The 16,206-nt window shown below is 43.2% G+C and overlaps 1 protein-coding gene across 14 annotated transcripts in view; it reads right to left on the reverse strand.

Moving 5' to 3' along the window:
- Nucleotides 1–1,483: 1,483 nt before the first annotated feature.
- Nucleotides 1,484–16,206, reverse strand: part of svila (supervillin a) — a 30,209-nt gene continuing 15,486 nt past the window's right edge. For 5 of the 14 annotated variants that reach the window (XM_049748850.2, XM_049748849.2, XM_049748841.2 and 2 more), the window contains 33 exons: nucleotides 15,899–16,048; nucleotides 15,423–15,457; nucleotides 14,944–15,008; nucleotides 14,405–14,535; nucleotides 14,076–14,165; nucleotides 13,540–13,834; nucleotides 12,947–13,012; nucleotides 12,046–12,490; nucleotides 11,698–11,884; nucleotides 11,082–11,214; nucleotides 10,132–10,182; nucleotides 8,751–8,916; nucleotides 8,579–8,659; nucleotides 7,990–8,076; nucleotides 7,739–7,910; nucleotides 7,498–7,670; nucleotides 7,131–7,286; nucleotides 6,804–6,940; nucleotides 6,536–6,683; nucleotides 6,319–6,464; nucleotides 6,078–6,253; nucleotides 5,864–6,017; nucleotides 5,511–5,790; nucleotides 5,280–5,434; nucleotides 5,084–5,189; nucleotides 4,729–4,936; nucleotides 4,516–4,649; nucleotides 4,239–4,394; nucleotides 4,009–4,152; nucleotides 3,773–3,894; nucleotides 3,404–3,559; nucleotides 2,875–2,895; nucleotides 1,484–2,650 (listed from right to left, as the gene is read on the reverse strand). In XM_049748850.2, the coding sequence (XP_049604807.1) occupies nucleotides 2,564–2,650; nucleotides 2,875–2,895; nucleotides 3,404–3,559; nucleotides 3,773–3,894; nucleotides 4,009–4,152; nucleotides 4,239–4,394; nucleotides 4,516–4,649; nucleotides 4,729–4,936; nucleotides 5,084–5,189; nucleotides 5,280–5,434; nucleotides 5,511–5,790; nucleotides 5,864–6,017; nucleotides 6,078–6,253; nucleotides 6,319–6,464; nucleotides 6,536–6,683; nucleotides 6,804–6,940; nucleotides 7,131–7,286; nucleotides 7,498–7,670; nucleotides 7,739–7,910; nucleotides 7,990–8,076; nucleotides 8,579–8,659; nucleotides 8,751–8,916; nucleotides 10,132–10,182; nucleotides 11,082–11,214; nucleotides 11,698–11,884; nucleotides 12,046–12,490; nucleotides 12,947–13,012; nucleotides 13,540–13,834; nucleotides 14,076–14,165; nucleotides 14,405–14,535; nucleotides 14,944–15,008; nucleotides 15,423–15,457; nucleotides 15,899–16,048 (4,813 nt within the window). In that variant the 3' untranslated portion in view covers nucleotides 1,484–2,563. The remainder of the gene's footprint in view (nucleotides 2,651–2,874; nucleotides 2,896–3,403; nucleotides 3,560–3,772; nucleotides 3,895–4,008; nucleotides 4,153–4,238; nucleotides 4,395–4,515; nucleotides 4,650–4,728; nucleotides 4,937–5,083; nucleotides 5,190–5,279; nucleotides 5,435–5,510; nucleotides 5,791–5,863; nucleotides 6,018–6,077; nucleotides 6,254–6,318; nucleotides 6,465–6,535; nucleotides 6,684–6,803; nucleotides 6,941–7,130; nucleotides 7,287–7,497; nucleotides 7,671–7,738; nucleotides 7,911–7,989; nucleotides 8,077–8,578; nucleotides 8,660–8,750; nucleotides 8,917–10,131; nucleotides 10,183–11,081; nucleotides 11,215–11,697; nucleotides 11,885–12,045; nucleotides 12,491–12,946; nucleotides 13,013–13,539; nucleotides 13,835–14,075; nucleotides 14,166–14,404; nucleotides 14,536–14,943; nucleotides 15,009–15,422; nucleotides 15,458–15,898; nucleotides 16,049–16,206) is intronic. The other 9 variants (XM_049748848.2, XM_049748851.2, XM_049748844.2 and 6 more) reach the window with 8 other exon arrangements.

Raw genomic sequence — 16,206 nt, forward strand, 5'->3', positions numbered from 1 at the left:
TTTCAATAACCTTGCTGGATTTTGGACCCGGTGCCCAATCTGGGTCACTAAATGTTATCCCTATAAAAATGCTACTCCTTTTTTGATTCATATATTGTTGAACTTTCCATGTTTGTCAAAGCCATAGCAGGAGAACATTTTGAAGGCCTCTATAAATCCACGTGGAAGTGAATCCAAACATGTGTAGGGCTAAAGTTGCGGTGTGTGGTCCCATTTTCCTAAAGACGAGAAGTCTCTGGTGACTGGGCCCAGCTTTGGGAAGAACAAGAAAGAGTGTCCGAGTTTGAAATTGGACAACAAGGAGCACGGCGGCGAGTTGACAGGACCCGAGGCACGCGGCTGCGCTCCACATAAAATAAATCCACACCACTTTTACGGGCTACATCACAGTAGCAATCTAAATCTGGGTTAACAAGCGCAGCTTACCACTAAGAGCCCAGGGCACCGGAGAAGAGAGTATTCTTTCTGGAAATTCATTTCCCATAAGCCATCTGGCTCGGCTTCCTTTGAAGTGGCTTTCTTCGACTTTGGACAGGAAGTCTGCAGCTTAGAGCGTTGCCAACGTAAAGATGGAGAGAGAAGAGGAGAGGAAAGCCTACCTGCATTGTGATGCCGCCAGCAAGTGATAATCCACACATAAATAGAAAGTGGTGAAATGCAAACACAACATGCGGAATAATATGCGCTTAAGCCTTATTTGGATTCCGCTTTTGTTCACGACTTGTCCTATTCTGCGCCATGATGAGAGCAAAGAGTGGAAAAGGCGTCAGGCACGCCGCCAAAATGCAAATAGCGCCGAATAAAACCCACTTTGCACCCAAGCCCGCTGAATTAACACCGTTATCATAAACAAAACATTATTTTACGACCAGCGTCGGCAGATGGTTAAGAGCATTAACGCGAGAGATGCCAAAGGGCAAAAAACTCGACCCTTGTTCGGCGTGATAGAATTCACAGGTGAGCCAAGGTGCCAATGTGCCCTCGGCATATGGCCCAGTAAATATTGACGGATATTTTAATTACTCTTTGCATAATCTAATAATTAATCACACACATTAGAGGTTCACGACAACATGGTTAAAAAGCTCCAAACTGGATACGCTCGCCAAGGTCACAGGGACTTACCTCCAATAACTAATTTGATTAATCTGGTAACTCTGGCACCACTCTTTTATTTGTTCATTTTGTATTTCTAATTTATTATTTGAATTCTATTTTTAGCTTTTCATTATTTAAATGAATAAAAGGTCTGCCAAATAAACAGAAATTACATTCTCTAGTTACAACATAAGATCATCAGGTGGACTTGTACACACATACTTCGGTGGAGATGTGGAGGAGAGGGGGATGGAAAGGTTGGAGCGTGCTGCCCTGAGTGGGCGTGGAGGAGTAGGAGGGAGGACATGCACCATGTCACACATCAAACTCCTCATGAGCTGCAGGAGTTCACATGTGTAGAAGAAGCATCCAACAAGTGAGCATGTAAGAGAAGCACTTTTATTTTTATAGCTTCAACATCTTTCTTGTTGTCAGCGAGCGTGTGCAAATATTGAGCAACAGTTGGATGAGCAGAGCCGGGGCGCTTCATCAACAGAAACCTGCTGTGTATATTGTTCTTCTGTGATTGCAGGAACATTCCCCTCTAATTGCTCTTGTTCCTCATTGCGGGCCAACTGCTGACACTGACAACATTGGAGATGTGAACACCGAAGCAGACAATTCAATCCTGCACAGGATTGGAACAATCAGATGGAAAGCTGTTTGAGAAGATTCTTAATGTTCTTCAGCTCAAGGTCCATGTACTAGGATGCTCCTCCTCAACTAAGTAACTTTTTCTCCACAAGTATAGTAGAAGCATAAATAAAATATATTAAAAAAAACAACAAACAACAAGTGATACTATGCTGCCACCTATTGGTTAGTCAAAAAATACACAATACAATACATTAAGTCCCCAACTTGATTTAGTCTATTTTCTCCAGCTACAACACACAAAACATGAGTGTTTCAAACAGGACATGTGATCTGACATTCCAACATCCAGGCTTTATTTCACTTTGTCACAAAAAGTCCTCAAAAGGAAGACTGATCTGTATATAAACTGTACACAAAAACAAGGCACTACAGTGTAGCTTTTTATAAATCAAATACATTTCATGACTTCAAACTGGTAATTCATTAAACAAAAGTTGCATTACTTTAATTGTTAAGTTTATCATATTGTATCTGTACAGCAACAGAGGATTATAAAAACTATTAAATACATGACAATAGTTTGCTATGGCAAATTTTAATTGGCGTTGTTTCGTCCTACTTGAATATAAATATAAATTATCTTCACAAAGAGCTAAATAATATGTACATGCATGGACACTTTAAAATAGCCCTCTCAGACACACAGGTGCCGTTTCATTCTACAATGGAAATGGAAGAACAAAAATAAACAAGAAGCTGGACCACCTCTCGTTTTCATCAGTCGAGGGTCGACTCAGGAAAGGCAGCCCCTGAGCTTCTCAACCCGGAAAAACAAAACGGCAATGACTCACATGTATAACTGCTCCGTTTAGAAAAGTCCTTTGGTTTTCTTCAAGTTCACCTGCTTCCATGCAGGCATACTATCGTACTCCTCCCGGGTCATCTCCAAGCCTCTCTGTGGGAACAATTGCACAAAAACTAGCATCGGAATAAAAAGAACAATGCAGAAGAAACGCTCATGCATCTCCTAACATTTTATGATTAGTGTATGTCCAAGTCAGTTTGGTGTCCACGCCAGAGTTACCATGCTAAAACAAAATGGATATTTTAGTTTGTGGGGAGAAAAAAAAAAAAAGTTGAGTGAGGATGCTCCATCCATGCTTATCTCCGACCACTCACCTTTCCATAAGCCCCCACGCCCTGGAGAGCGGAATGAACAATAGATACATTAAGAAAGGCTAAGAGGATGGGGATGGAGGCAGGATGGCAATGTGGAATGAAAAATAAAGTCACAGCGAAGCATGGAAGATGGATGACTGATGGGGGGAGAAATGTAAAGAATCAATAGAGAGTAACAGGAGAGTCATCATATTCACAAAATGAATCGTCCAAAGTGGGAGGAAACACTCGATGATGCCATCCATCATCATTCCCGACGACGTATTCATCCACAACAGAAAATAGACCACAAACTCAAGTTTGTCTCCTTTTTTGATGGATTTGTCTCCTGAAGAAGCCATTGAAGGTAAACTCGGAAACGACACAAAAATAAAACTCCTTTCATTACTTTGATTCGCTCGCATTGCTTTTTTTGCTGCCCTCTTGTGGCTTTGATAAGTAACTGCAACCCGACTGAGACAATATTTAACTTTTTTTTCTAGTCATTATTTTTCTAAAGAGAATACTTTCGAGACATCATTTCCCATACCTCAAAGTCCTCATCTGTGAGGTAGACTTCCAACCGCAGGGGGTCAACGCCCTCAGGCAGCGGCCGAGCCAGGAGATCTTCCAGAGGGTATGCGGTCTGACATAGTCTGGCTAACACATCCTCCACCAGAATAATCTGGTTACACACCTCGGCTTCCTGACAATATCAACACACACACGTTTTAATGCCAAAAAGCTAAAAGCATCCAATAGTGTCTAATGAACCGAATTAGCAAAATCAATCATGATAATGCTTTCCACATGGGCTGAGCTGTGTTCTGTGAAATCGTGGCGTGCACGTGCGTGTGTTTGCACAGGCCCGTATCAGATAGCGGCGCCATGATGCGATAATGTCATTTCATCCACACACCCGCTCGGTGATCTCAGCGACATCCTCCCGGTGCTCCCAGCTGGGGAACATGTTGGTGAAGGTGAGCGGCTCCAGGCCGGCGTGGATCAGATACGCTTTCGGGGCCTTTTTGGGATTCTTTTCTAAGAGTGGCAGAATGAAATAGCAGCAGAGGGTGACTAAGTGCTTTATTATTTAAAACTGATCATTTATTGTTAGTAATAGTAAATAAAACATAGGAAGTGGACTAGCGCTACCTCGGCAATACTGGAGCACCGTCTCCATTGCGCACTTCCTGTCCGAGTCCCAGCGGATTCGGGCGGACCCGGTACTTTCACTGTCCTGAGGCCACCAACCTTGCCACAGGTAGACTTCATGGTGGTTGTCCACCAGGAACAAAGCTGAGGTGGAGGAGACATGACAATTAATTTTGGAAGACACAGATGAAAGAAAAAAAATGATTCCACATATGCATATAATTGAGTACCTGGTTGGGAGGCGGAATAAAGGTCCTCTTGTAGGAAAGGCATGGAGTTGACTTGCTTGTTGTCTCTGGCAGGGTAGTGAAACTCAACAGCTAGAAAATCCCCCGAACTGCTGCTTAGCTGGTACAGACGAGGTGTGAAGTTGAACCTGCCAGGATCTGAGGAGCAGAGGTCAAATCAAATTGGAAATATATTTCTGTGTTTTTTTTTAATTCAGATCTTTCGGCATTCTCCTGACTTTTTTTTTTTTTTTTTGTAATAGAAGACTAGATGACCCACCTTGCAGCATGCAGTCGTAAGCTTTCCTGTCTCTCCTGCCAAGGGCCTCCCAAAATCCTTGTGGTTCTGCTCCCTCCTCGCATTCCCGTATGGTCACCTTGCTGCTGCTGTGAAGTCCTGCTTCCAGAGGACAACTAAGCAAAAAAAGCAAAGCAGTTGGAATAATGGTTGGAAAAAAAAAAGATTCATTTCTTGGGTTCCATTCTCACTCACTGTTCTTTGATTCTGCTGGCAGCGGTGTGCGCCACCTCCCGTGTGTGTGCTTGCGACTTGCAGCCGTGCCAGAGGTAGATGAGGGACTGGCTGACGCTCAGCAGTACCATGGAGACCCGAGAGCGCAGGCTACTGCAGTGGCACACTACCTCCACTAGATGGCTCTCTGCCTCCACTTCTCCTCGCACACAGTATAGTCGCCAGTCATCTGGAAGGAAAGATTTCCAATCATTTTTGGGTTTTTTTTAAACCAGGCTAATATTTTCTCATGTAGATGTGCCAGTTTGGTACAGATTTTTTTTTTTTTTTTTTTTGTGGATCTAATTACAGCTGTACTTAATATTGTGAAATTTACTTTGTGAGTTTTCTTCCTCCTCTTCTCTCTTCCCTGCATGGACGATCATCCTTCCTGTGAAGCACTGCAGGAAGCACGGAGGTTCTTTTCCCTGCTGGACTTGAATCTAGATGGGGAAAGTCCGCAGTTGTTTAACTCGAACTGCAGAAAAAAGATTAAACAAGGAAACTATTTTTTTGTTTTTGTTTTTTCCAACCTGTGCTCCTCGCTCCTCATCCAACTCAACAGTCATGAGTGCTGACGTTCCTTTCTCGCTGACAGTGGAGTTGCGACCTTGCCAGAAAAAGTAGCAGCATTTCTCTTTGCCGGGCCCCGTCGTCTTCACCTGCTCAGGGTTTTGCCGCTTCCAAACTAAGAGGAGGACAAGCAGGAAGTCAATATCTTTAAGTGATCTGTGTGTGTTTGGAGGGGGGGGTGGTCTACTGACCTGCAGTGCTGACCATGAACTTCCACTTCACCACGTAGGTGTCACCCTCATGGAACTGTCCGATGCTTTGACGTGGCAGTCGGCTGTAGTCAAACTCCAGGATGTGCCACACCTCCACGCCAATCGTGCTGATCTCATAACAGCGCCAGTCGTCCACTTCCACCAATCCGTAGCCCCGCCCCACATTCAAGCCGTCCACAACGGTGCAGACGGGCGCCTGGTGGAGCGGCAACATTAAGGCGGCGTCGTAGGCACGGGGCTGATCAGAGGTGGGCTGATCCTGGAGCAGAGCATTGGAGAAGTGAGCAGACGCCATAATGGTAGCACTACTTTTATGTTGAACTTCCTGATACCTTGCGATCAATACTGTGGTTGTTGCCGGTTTTGGTGGGGCTGGGTGCTTTCCTGGACTCGCTCCAGTCTAAGAACTTCTCTTTGAACAACGTGGTTTCATTGTGATGAGTCAGTCTTCCAAACACTGCCCAGTCAGGACGACCCTGGCCTTTCCTACAACACACCAAAGTTGTTGCTTTCTGCGTCAAAATTGTACTACACGTGTTGCCGTACTTTGGAATGAGTGGGTTGCATTCTCCGGGATCGAGGGGGTTGATGTCACAGTTTGTGTAGTCAAATGTTCCATTCCACAGGTGTTTGGCCAGCTGGAAGGCCACCTTCCTCTGAGCCAGCGTCACTTCCTTCCCGTGCCAAATGTACATCTCACTACCAAAGTCAAAAACCAGAACCTGTGCAGACAAGCCAACATTAATACAGCAAATATTTGCTTTTACTTGTGCAGTAAATTTCTAACCTCCTTTGGTTTGAGTAAGGAACAACGGGGTATCTTGGCCCAAAAATCATCATCTGGCACCAGCTTGTTGTCAATTAGACGGTAAATACAGTTGGTTTCCACGATGGCACCTTCGTAAAGCTCATCTTCATCCGGTGTTCCCGCTGCTACAAAGATAAGAACATTTGCGAGATGATGCGTGAGCTTCTACAAAAGAGCTTTGCATTTGAGCTCTTACACTGGTAAGTGGCGAGGCCTCCCAGGATCTTCCAGAACTCCTTGGCAGCTTGGCTGTGACTATTGACGCCTTCCTCGATGACCTGGACACTGTCAGCGCGACAACCCAGATCTCGCTTGCTTTGGATGAAGTTGCCCAACTCTGCAGCCTGAGAAAAACAGTAGTAATTTTATTGTAGTCATTATTACTTGTCCTTGAAATCCTGCTACAATTCAGTAAATGGGAAGTGCAAGACCATTGCAATGCTTGAATCAAAATCAGGCTTCACCTTATTCTTCTCAATGACGTTCGCAAACTCTCCCATCCAGATGAAGCAGTGATGAGGAGTGATGAGGAGGAAACAGTCGCCGCTGTTCAGCGACGACGCCCTTGGCTCCACTAGCCTGGTCTGAATATGTCGCCGGCCTTGGGTTACAAACAAATTGATCAGAAGATCCATTTAGGTACAATCAGTGTTATGTGTCACACATAGGACCTATTATAATTTATTTATATAATACATACATTTATAAATAATATAAAACACCTGTTTAAATTGGGAATGCCCATTTAAGCAAATTTGTTGTCTGTCAAGAGCGAATAATATGAGACTGACCTTTGACCTGCAAGAGCATCAATTTCTTGTAAGGCACGGCGCTATTGTTGGACATCTGCTCAGTGATGTTGACACTGCGCAAGTTCACATTGCTGAAGTTCTCGGTGCTGGCGAGACCAGCCAGGGCCACGTCGGATAAATTGGAGTTCATGTTCACTGCGATGGCAACCACACAGAAGCTGCATTAGTACGTCATAGATACAAAATACAAACATAAATCGTGACCTATGACCCCTAAATGATACAAAGTGCTCACATTTCTGTCTGGTTTAGTGAAATATAAAAAACTCGAAATTGATTTATTGCTGTTGAGAGAAATTACAAAAGGGGCCTCATGATGTCACACGCTATATTTCACTCTCTTTACTTTTCTCCGCCTTCATCCTCCTGCTCTCCAACAAGCCCACGTTGAGGCGCTGCTCAGTGTATTCATGTCTGATGTCCTCTCTGGCAGCGAGCATCTTCAGCGGGTTCTTCGACGCTTGAACATTACGCGTGGGGCGCACCGCTCGTTTATGCTGCACCATGTCTGACATCAGCCTAAAGAGAGGTCAGATGATTTTCTCACGGGAAACATTACAGATGATGTCCAACGGTGACACACTTACGTCGGAACCTGCGGCCCGAAAATGGCATCGAAATCATCCGCTAGCTCCACCTTGTTAGTGATGCTCAGGGGTTCCTCCACTTGGCGATAGAATTTGGAAAAATCCTCATCGTCCAGGGTCATGACTTCTTTTATCTTCTTCTCCGTTACAGTGACAGTAGCCTCGGGCAGCGCTGTAATAGTTAAATATTTTGGACATTTCTCAATCAAACTACAAAAGGTCCGCCTTTAATTTGCGTGCAGCAGGCTGACCTTTACTATTGAGCTTGCCGAGGAATGACTCCAGCTTTTCCAGTTTCCTGTCTGACTCCAGGTTGAGATCCGGTATTGCCTTGATCTCTGCACACAACAACATGCACACAGATGTTAAAATCATAAATATGAGCCGTGTTCTATTTAGCTCGCATACCGGCACTCTGTTGCACATGTTGACTCTCAACAATGAATATCACATAAGCCATCTAAATGTACTTGGTCCAAACAGTTTTTTTTAAAAATTAATAATGACAAATCTATTATTATGCCAATAATTTTCTATCAAACTGGTAAAATGAATCAATCACAGCAGACATGTTAGTGTTTGTGCAGTTTTGTTGGTTTTACGGGAAAAAAAACTGGAAAAAAAATAAATAAATCAACCTTCCACATCATCCATCTCCTCCACATCTGTTAGAAATAATAAAAAAATAAAAAAACAGCTAAGTGTAGATTGAATTCACCCTTGAGGGATTAATATTAGCACAACAAACTCAAAATTGGTCATGATTTCATCCGTCAGATGGAACACATTATGACCAAGATGGTGTGGTGACAAATTATTTGGAGGAGAAAAACAACTGACCATCTTGTGGTTTGGAGATGGCAGGGCTGCTGTTCTTGGCTTTGGACGATGATGATTGCAAAGGAGAAGGGGAGGCCAACCCTTATGCAGGAACATACAAAAGCAAAATTAGCCAAAATTTAAAACACATTAAATTCATGTTGCCTCTGCCAGGCAGAAATTCTCTTCCGACCTTTTTTGGCCATGCGTGCAGCCACAGTAAATTGGGTGGAATCGTTGGCAGCTCCGTGGCCTTTGGACTTCCAGGCTTCCTCTTGAGCTTCGATCTGCTCTTTCCTCTCCTGGATGGACATCTGGGCCTCGATCCTCTGTGACTCCATCGCGGCCTCGGTGATTCTCTGGTACGAGAAAGAGTGGGGGAGGAAAAAAATTCAAGCTAACCTCTTCTGTGGTTCCAATGGCAGCGAGGTGGATTTTGTGCCATATTTCAATTCAGATTATTTCACAGCACACAAAAGAGTCAAGCAAGCAATTTAATCGTCTATACTTGTCACACTGAGCAAAGAGGTGAAAGCAAAAATATCTGTCAATCATTGCGCCTGGGAGGAGTTTTGGAGCCTTGTGTACTTAATTCTGCCACTGCGTGAAAAGAAAAAGGGGCAAAATCCTTTTTTTTTTTTTCACCTTCCGTCTCCAGGGGTACCTCTCATCTACCTGCATGGGTCTGGAAGATTTGGGGACCTTCACAGCCAGCACAACCAGGAGAAGGGATGAAGAAAGTGAGACAGTTTGAGGAAGAAGAGTGAATGATGACTCCGAACAAATTATTTTGGGGGTGATTGGTCAAATTATACACATGTGGAGTAAAATTATATATCATTGGGTGGTTTGGAATAGATTTATGGGAAAAAAAAAAAGGAGAGCTGATATTAGCCATGGAGAGAAACAAGGACATGTAGCTACAGAACAGAAGTTGTCACCTTAAACCATTTCAAGTCACGCACAAGTCAAGTCTGCTCAAACAGTTTCCCAGCTAAATGATTCAATTTAACCATCACTAGCATGTCATTTATTTTTAGGATCCAGATTTATCTGGCTGAAGACTGAAAGAAGGGATTTGTTATTCTATAAACCAGTTATCATCAAAACCCATCAAGCTTGAAAAATGTTATTCAGCGTCATGAGTCAAATTAAGGGCAGTCCAGACCTTCAGGCAGTTTGAGTATAATTTAAGAGGATCACAAGTATAAATTATTTCTTATCACAATAAGACTTAAGGCAAGGAGGCAAAGTTTACAGTGCTTTAAATTTTTTCACACCATATTCATATAATGATTTGATATTCTGCATTACATAAAAAAAAAACATATGTGGCTACTACACTGTGCTAACTACACCTAACTTTCCACAATCTTGTTAATCAGGCAGAAATTCAGGTTGAATATAAAGCACATGTCACAAAATTCAAAAAAGTAGCAAACAAGACCAGCACCAAAGCAACACCAAACTCAAACAACTACTCGGACAAATACGTCTAAAAGGAAAGCTGGTAAAAGTTACAAGCGCAAATTGTAGATTAGTTCAAATTGATGCACACCATTTTGCAGTCTTACCCAAAGTTGGTCAGACACTGCAAGATCATCGATCATCAGTTCCTCATCGCCCTAGACAAGCAGCCGCAGGAAAAGGTTTGGAATTTACTTCATTGATTATATGTAAGAGGAGCTCATAAAGTCTTTTTTTTTTAATTCCCCACAACATTTCGAAATCTTCTCAAACCTTCACCTCAGTTTCTGTCAATGATAGCTCTTTGTTACATACATGGTAAAACATTCCAATCACAGCATGTCTGACCTGTGACTGCCAGCACAAACAGCAAAAAAAAAAAAAGAAGTGTGTCAGTGTGGAGAGGAGTTGAACACGCTCCGATAAGGAGAGCATAAACAGATGAGGTTTTGTAGATGTTGGAAAGGAAACTAAACACAGAGGTTTGTGTACTCGTACCCCCAACATAGATACCCAGCATGCCAACATAAACGCACATACCACATGCAAAATGTAACGCCGGCTTTATTTTCTTTTTAAACACAACAAATAAGCAGAGAAAGAGAGAATCAAGATTTACATGTGTCAGTGGAAAGAAACGAGGACGGACAAAACAGAATAGTAGATATAAAACATGCAAACAAAACATGTATTTAGTTATTAAGCTAATTTTAACAATAAAAAATGCCAAAACAGAACAAAAATGTGAAACTAACTCGGATGTCACACTTTTATGTTTCCATGGCTGGAATAAATGCAGCTAGCACAAGTTAAAGCAGAGTGAGACGACTAAGGAAGGAAAAAAAAAAAAAAGAGAGAGAGGAAAAACATACACAAACCTCTTTGTTTGGCTATATTATATTGCTCATCCAGAATTTTTGGACATGCATGGAAGGATGAAGAAAGCCTACAACTGTTTAGTAATAAATTATGTTGCATATTTTGTTGTTGTGACATGAGAAGCCACCAAAAAAAAAAAAAAAAAAAGCACACGCGAGCGATTGACTCATCTGGTTACCTTCTTCATGAAGTTCTGCTCCACCTCCCACAGGTGAGCGTTCTGGTCGTCCACGGCAACCTTCACTGCATCCTGCTTCTTATTGATCCTGTTCCTCCAGTCGTCCTCGCCGCTCTTCTTCAGCAAAGCCACCCTAAATGATGCAAGAGGAGGGGGAATTTGAGGGAAATTTTGAATCCAGACAAAGCGATTCTTTGTCGAAATTGCTCAAATGAGCGAATGATAAGGAGCTTTGACAGCGCCTAGCTACTTTTATTTCACAGAGCCAAAATTAAAGTTGAAAAAAAAAATTGTTGTGAATATTTAGTTTGAAAAGAATGAAATCCACACAAATAGAAGTGTAACGACCAATCAGATTTCATATCCAATAAAATCCAAATTGTCCGTGGTTACATAATGTCACCAGTCAATATGGATTGTCTGGTTAGTGTGAAAATGTGACCTAGCTCAGCTTACATAATTCTTGCGACACAATCAATACCAGTCAGTGATTGACTCCATTTTCCCTTTGCTCAAATGTAGTGGTGACATAATCCACAATTTCAAAGCAGCATTAATAAAGTGAAAAAGATAAATTGTAAAAAAATATATATATTTCTATCTTTCATAGGCTGACCTCTGTTTGATGGACATGTGTTTGGCTGTCATCGCGTCACACAGATCGTCCTGCGGTTCAGATTGCAACGTGCCGGCTCGAAGTTCCCTGTCGTCGGGGTACGCGTCCGTCTCGGGAGGCTGGCACACACCGCCCCTCGATGAACCGGATGCAAGTCTGGATCTCACAAAAGTGGGCTCGGGCAACTCTGTTGTGGACAAACAGCGATAGAATCAATAATGACTTTTTGTCCTTTACTAAAAACTAATTATATTTATTAATGATGATATTTAAAATACAGGAAAATAATATTTTGAAGAGCACACATTACATAAATAACCAAATGAAATCAAAATCTTTAGTCCTCACCTTCACTGAATGTTCTTCTCCTCTGGAAGGCTGCATGCTCCCCTTCCTCCTTTTTTTGTTCCTGCCTCTCTATCAACATGTGATGGTCTGAGTTCAGCATGGCTTCATCCAACCTCCCTCTAGATCGCCACTGCTCCTCCTCTTCCTCCCTTCTCTCTCTTCCAGTGTGGGGGTGAGGCGGAGCCGCCTGCCTGACTTCTCTCTCGGGAGAGGGGAGCTTCCTCTTCCCCCCTGCCTGCTCTGTTTCTTCCTCTGCATGTCGCGAGGCTCGATAAGGCTGAGTTTGGTGGCCCACGGGGTCGTGGGGTCTCGGGCCAGGGGCGCTGGGAGGGTTAGCTTCAACTGCCGCTCGAGTGACGTGGATGTCTCCTGCGTGGTCAGTGGATAGCGTTCCTCCTCTGGACGAAGGGAGGTTTTCAAACTGAGAACCTGCATCATTGTGAAGCTAAAAAAAGAAAGACAAATGAAAATTGGTAATAGAAGTGACGCTGTACAACGCACAAACATTGCCTCATCAAATTACGGAGAAACATGCTGACTCATCACGGACTGACTGGCTCGATGTACTTCCTGTCCATCAAAGGGTGGCCGAAGATCACAATGCACAATCACATGCCAGCTACAACCTACACAATGCATCGTGCTCCAGGAAGTAGACCTAAAACGGTTTACCGTTTAAAAATCTAATTGCAGTGACACTTGGCTGACACGGCATAATGTTGATATTGAGTCAGGACGAAATCAGACGCTTGGCCATGCAAAGATGAAACCTAGATCACACAAGCCACGTGATGTGCCAACAGAAATGTGCGGTCATTTCTGAGAATTGGCCCCCCACACGAGCGCTTGGTCGATATTGTCGCAAGCAAGTGCACGCCTCCCTGAGGGAGAGCAAGCTTACTTGGTGGAGTTCTACCGGCTTCTCACATTGCTCCTGTTCATCCTGGCTGTCTACGTCTGAAGACTCCTGAGTGGAAATACGCACAATTCTTTGGCTAACATAAAAAAAGGGGGATTTTACTGGATTACTTTTTTATTTTTTATTTGAGAGGTCTGGATAAATGGACCAATTGCAATTTCGCGTGTTTTAAAAATTCTTTTTTTTTCTTCTAATTTCCTTTTGTCAGTTTCTGCTACTTTAATTTATGCCTTAATTGAGTGAATATTGAAACGATAGTCAACTGCCTTCATGCTTGAGTTCACTTTTACTGACTGACTTTTTGCGACTGCTATTTGCCATGATTGTGACATTTATTTTTCACTGGAACGGAACAATTTTGTGGTTATTTTTGCAAAGTTGATGCATACAGCCATACATCGTGATTTATGACTATAAAATAAAATATCTACTATTCAGGAATTGTAGCTTTTATACAAACATTAAAAAATGTATATTATTTTATGTTATTATATCATATAGTATTTAATTTTTTTTTAATAATATAATAGATTATTTAAGAATGTCAGCAGACGCAAAAAGTGTTCTTGCCCTACCTTCTCCATGTCACCAAGAGTGATAGGTTGTGTCTGATAGCGAGCGTTGCTCCTGCGCTGGCGCGTGTCCCCCCTGACCCGAGTCACTCTAGTGGGCGGTTGAGCCAGCCGGTTAAACAGCGCCATCTTCTCCGCCAGGCTGAGCGTGCAGAGGTCAGGCTCCTCCTGGGCCTGGGATTTCTCATCCATTGGTGCGACCTGCTTGCAGTTCTGGGGCTCTTGCTCGGGCGGTGTTCGCTGAGCGTCTGGAGCCTGCTCGCGGGCGGTGGCGTTGTGATGCGATGATGCCTGCAGACTGCGGGGAGGATGAGGCGCAGGAAACAGAAAGGAAATACTTAGCTGTGGTCACGCAATCGAAGAAAATGCACTCTTCATGCGCTGACTATTTCAGACTCAAACACATCAGTCACATTGTAAATTAGACAGGACCTAAAAATCATGCCAGGTTTTTTTTTTTTTTCTTTTCAAGCAATTAATGAAGATTAATCACAGTCAGTCGGGTGCGAATTATGTCGCACACGCACGTCCGGGGATACCTGCTCGGAGCGAGGGCGCTGCAAACAAGGGTGGGGCTAGAGACGCGCGCTACAGCCGTGTGAACGGTCTGTGGCACATGAGTGGGGGCGCTATGGTAGTCCAGGACACGGACACACAGTGTATACAACACACATTAACAGAGAAAACAGAAATCAGAAGTGTTGCTGGGAGAGGAGTTCATAATGTTGCTCGTCAGTCCACACAACTCTACATTTCATTTGAAAATTTATGGATGGGTCTTACAAATGAAATGTTGGAATGCACTTTTACGCATACTAATATTATATTACCATGATACTTCTCGTGACAGAGATAGCGGATGACTCACGTGGTGGCGATGACCACCTCCTCGGTGGTGACTGGCTGAGTTCTGGACCGATCCTGTGTCCGTCTCAGCCTTCGGTCCACTGCAGCATTCCTCGAGCGGGGTTTGCCAGACCCGATGTTTTTCTCCAGTTCCTGATAATTAGAATAGGCGTGTCAACGAATTGTTATGATATTTTATACGGGAAATGTCCGCCTGCAAAGAGACACCATGAGTGAATTGGCAACGGTTAGACGACAACGATAGCGAGTGTTTGGAAATAAGAGTCCAGAGACTACAGAAAATGCTTGAGGCCAATTTCACACTCATGCAGAAGGGAATGCTTGTTCTATTGCAACACACTGATCCAAAGAATGCAGTGAAAACAAATCCATTTTTACAGGTTGTTAAGTGCAACACAGTGAGCCAGAAAGTAAAAAAAAATGTTTTTGATTAAGAGCACGTACACCCAGCTTGAAGTTGGGCTCACTCGCATAAAAGTCGCACGCATATGCATGAAATGGCAAAGACGGGAAAGGTCACGGAGAGAACGTGAAGCTCACCCTGAAGAGAGAGCGCTTGGCCGCTACGCTCAGCTTGGCCCGTTCATCGAGCTTCTCTTCATCAGCTACACAAAAAGTGAGAACATTTTATTTTTTTACCTACAATGAGTGCAAATTTTAGACTTTAATTTTATTACACCTTCTACCATAGAGGTCCTCTCACACACACACACACATCTTTTTGTATAGCGACTCAAAAAGGTAACAGAGAGAGCAACTGTCAATCACAGAAAATATTTGTTGCGTGATGTCATGTCACATATCCTTCAGACTGTTTGTTCGTGCAGCTGTGCCACTCACACCTGTCTCAGACTCAACAGTGAGGTCAGTCACTAGTTCTGTCCTCAGTTCCTATTTGCTCCCGACTATATATGGTGGGGCGGATCACACGGTTGTAAACCAAATTGACAAATATTTCAAGTCAGGAAAAACAACCAAGTTCTATAAAAGATTTGTTATATTCAATCAAAGCACTTTACCTTGATTGGAAGCCAATTCAGAGCTCACACAGGACCTTCAAAAAAAAACAAAGACCAATCAGTGAGACCTCCATGCGGATAAAACTGTGACGAGCTGTTAGGAACAAAACCTCTTGACACAAGAAGCACTTTGGTGAGAGGCAGACACTTACGCTATGCTGAAAATGTTATCGTGAGTGTTAGAAGAACAGTCAAGGAAAATAAGCTTGCGAATTAGGCGGCATTACTGACCACTTCTACGATCCCAACAAAGGACAATTCATGCTTTCCACATGTACTAACCATTGCTATGAGGCCTAACAGGAACAACCTTTGACCTTAAATCATTATTTCTGGCACATATTTAACTCATTCACTGCCATTGGCTCATATAGTAATGTGGACTTAGTGCATATACAGCAACAACAAAACAATTTTCTTTCATGCATGATGACATGTTTTGGTTTTTCCATGCATTGCTGCATCCAAAGCGGTACCTATCAGTCTCCTGGCGCTCAGAAGTGGTGATGGGCTGTGTCCTAAACCTCTCTGATGTCTTTCTACACTCCCCCGGATAGATATAGTGAAGGGGTCTGCGGCCCCTGCAAGAGGCTGGGTAGCCTGCTTGGCCCTGATTTGCCGCATCGCTGGAGGGCCCACAGAGGAGAAGGCAAAAAGTACCCAAAGGAAAGAAAATACAGCATGTGAGGGAGAGAGAAAGAGCGGCGATAATTAATTTCTTTAACTGCACACTCAAAAGGTAGACATTAAGCACATGCGTGGGGTGGTTTTAAAAGTACAAATA

Source organism: Syngnathus scovelli, chromosome 18 (assembly GCF_024217435.2).
Source record: "Syngnathus scovelli strain Florida chromosome 18, RoL_Ssco_1.2, whole genome shotgun sequence".
Lineage (NCBI taxonomy): Eukaryota > Metazoa > Chordata > Actinopteri > Syngnathiformes > Syngnathidae > Syngnathus > Syngnathus scovelli.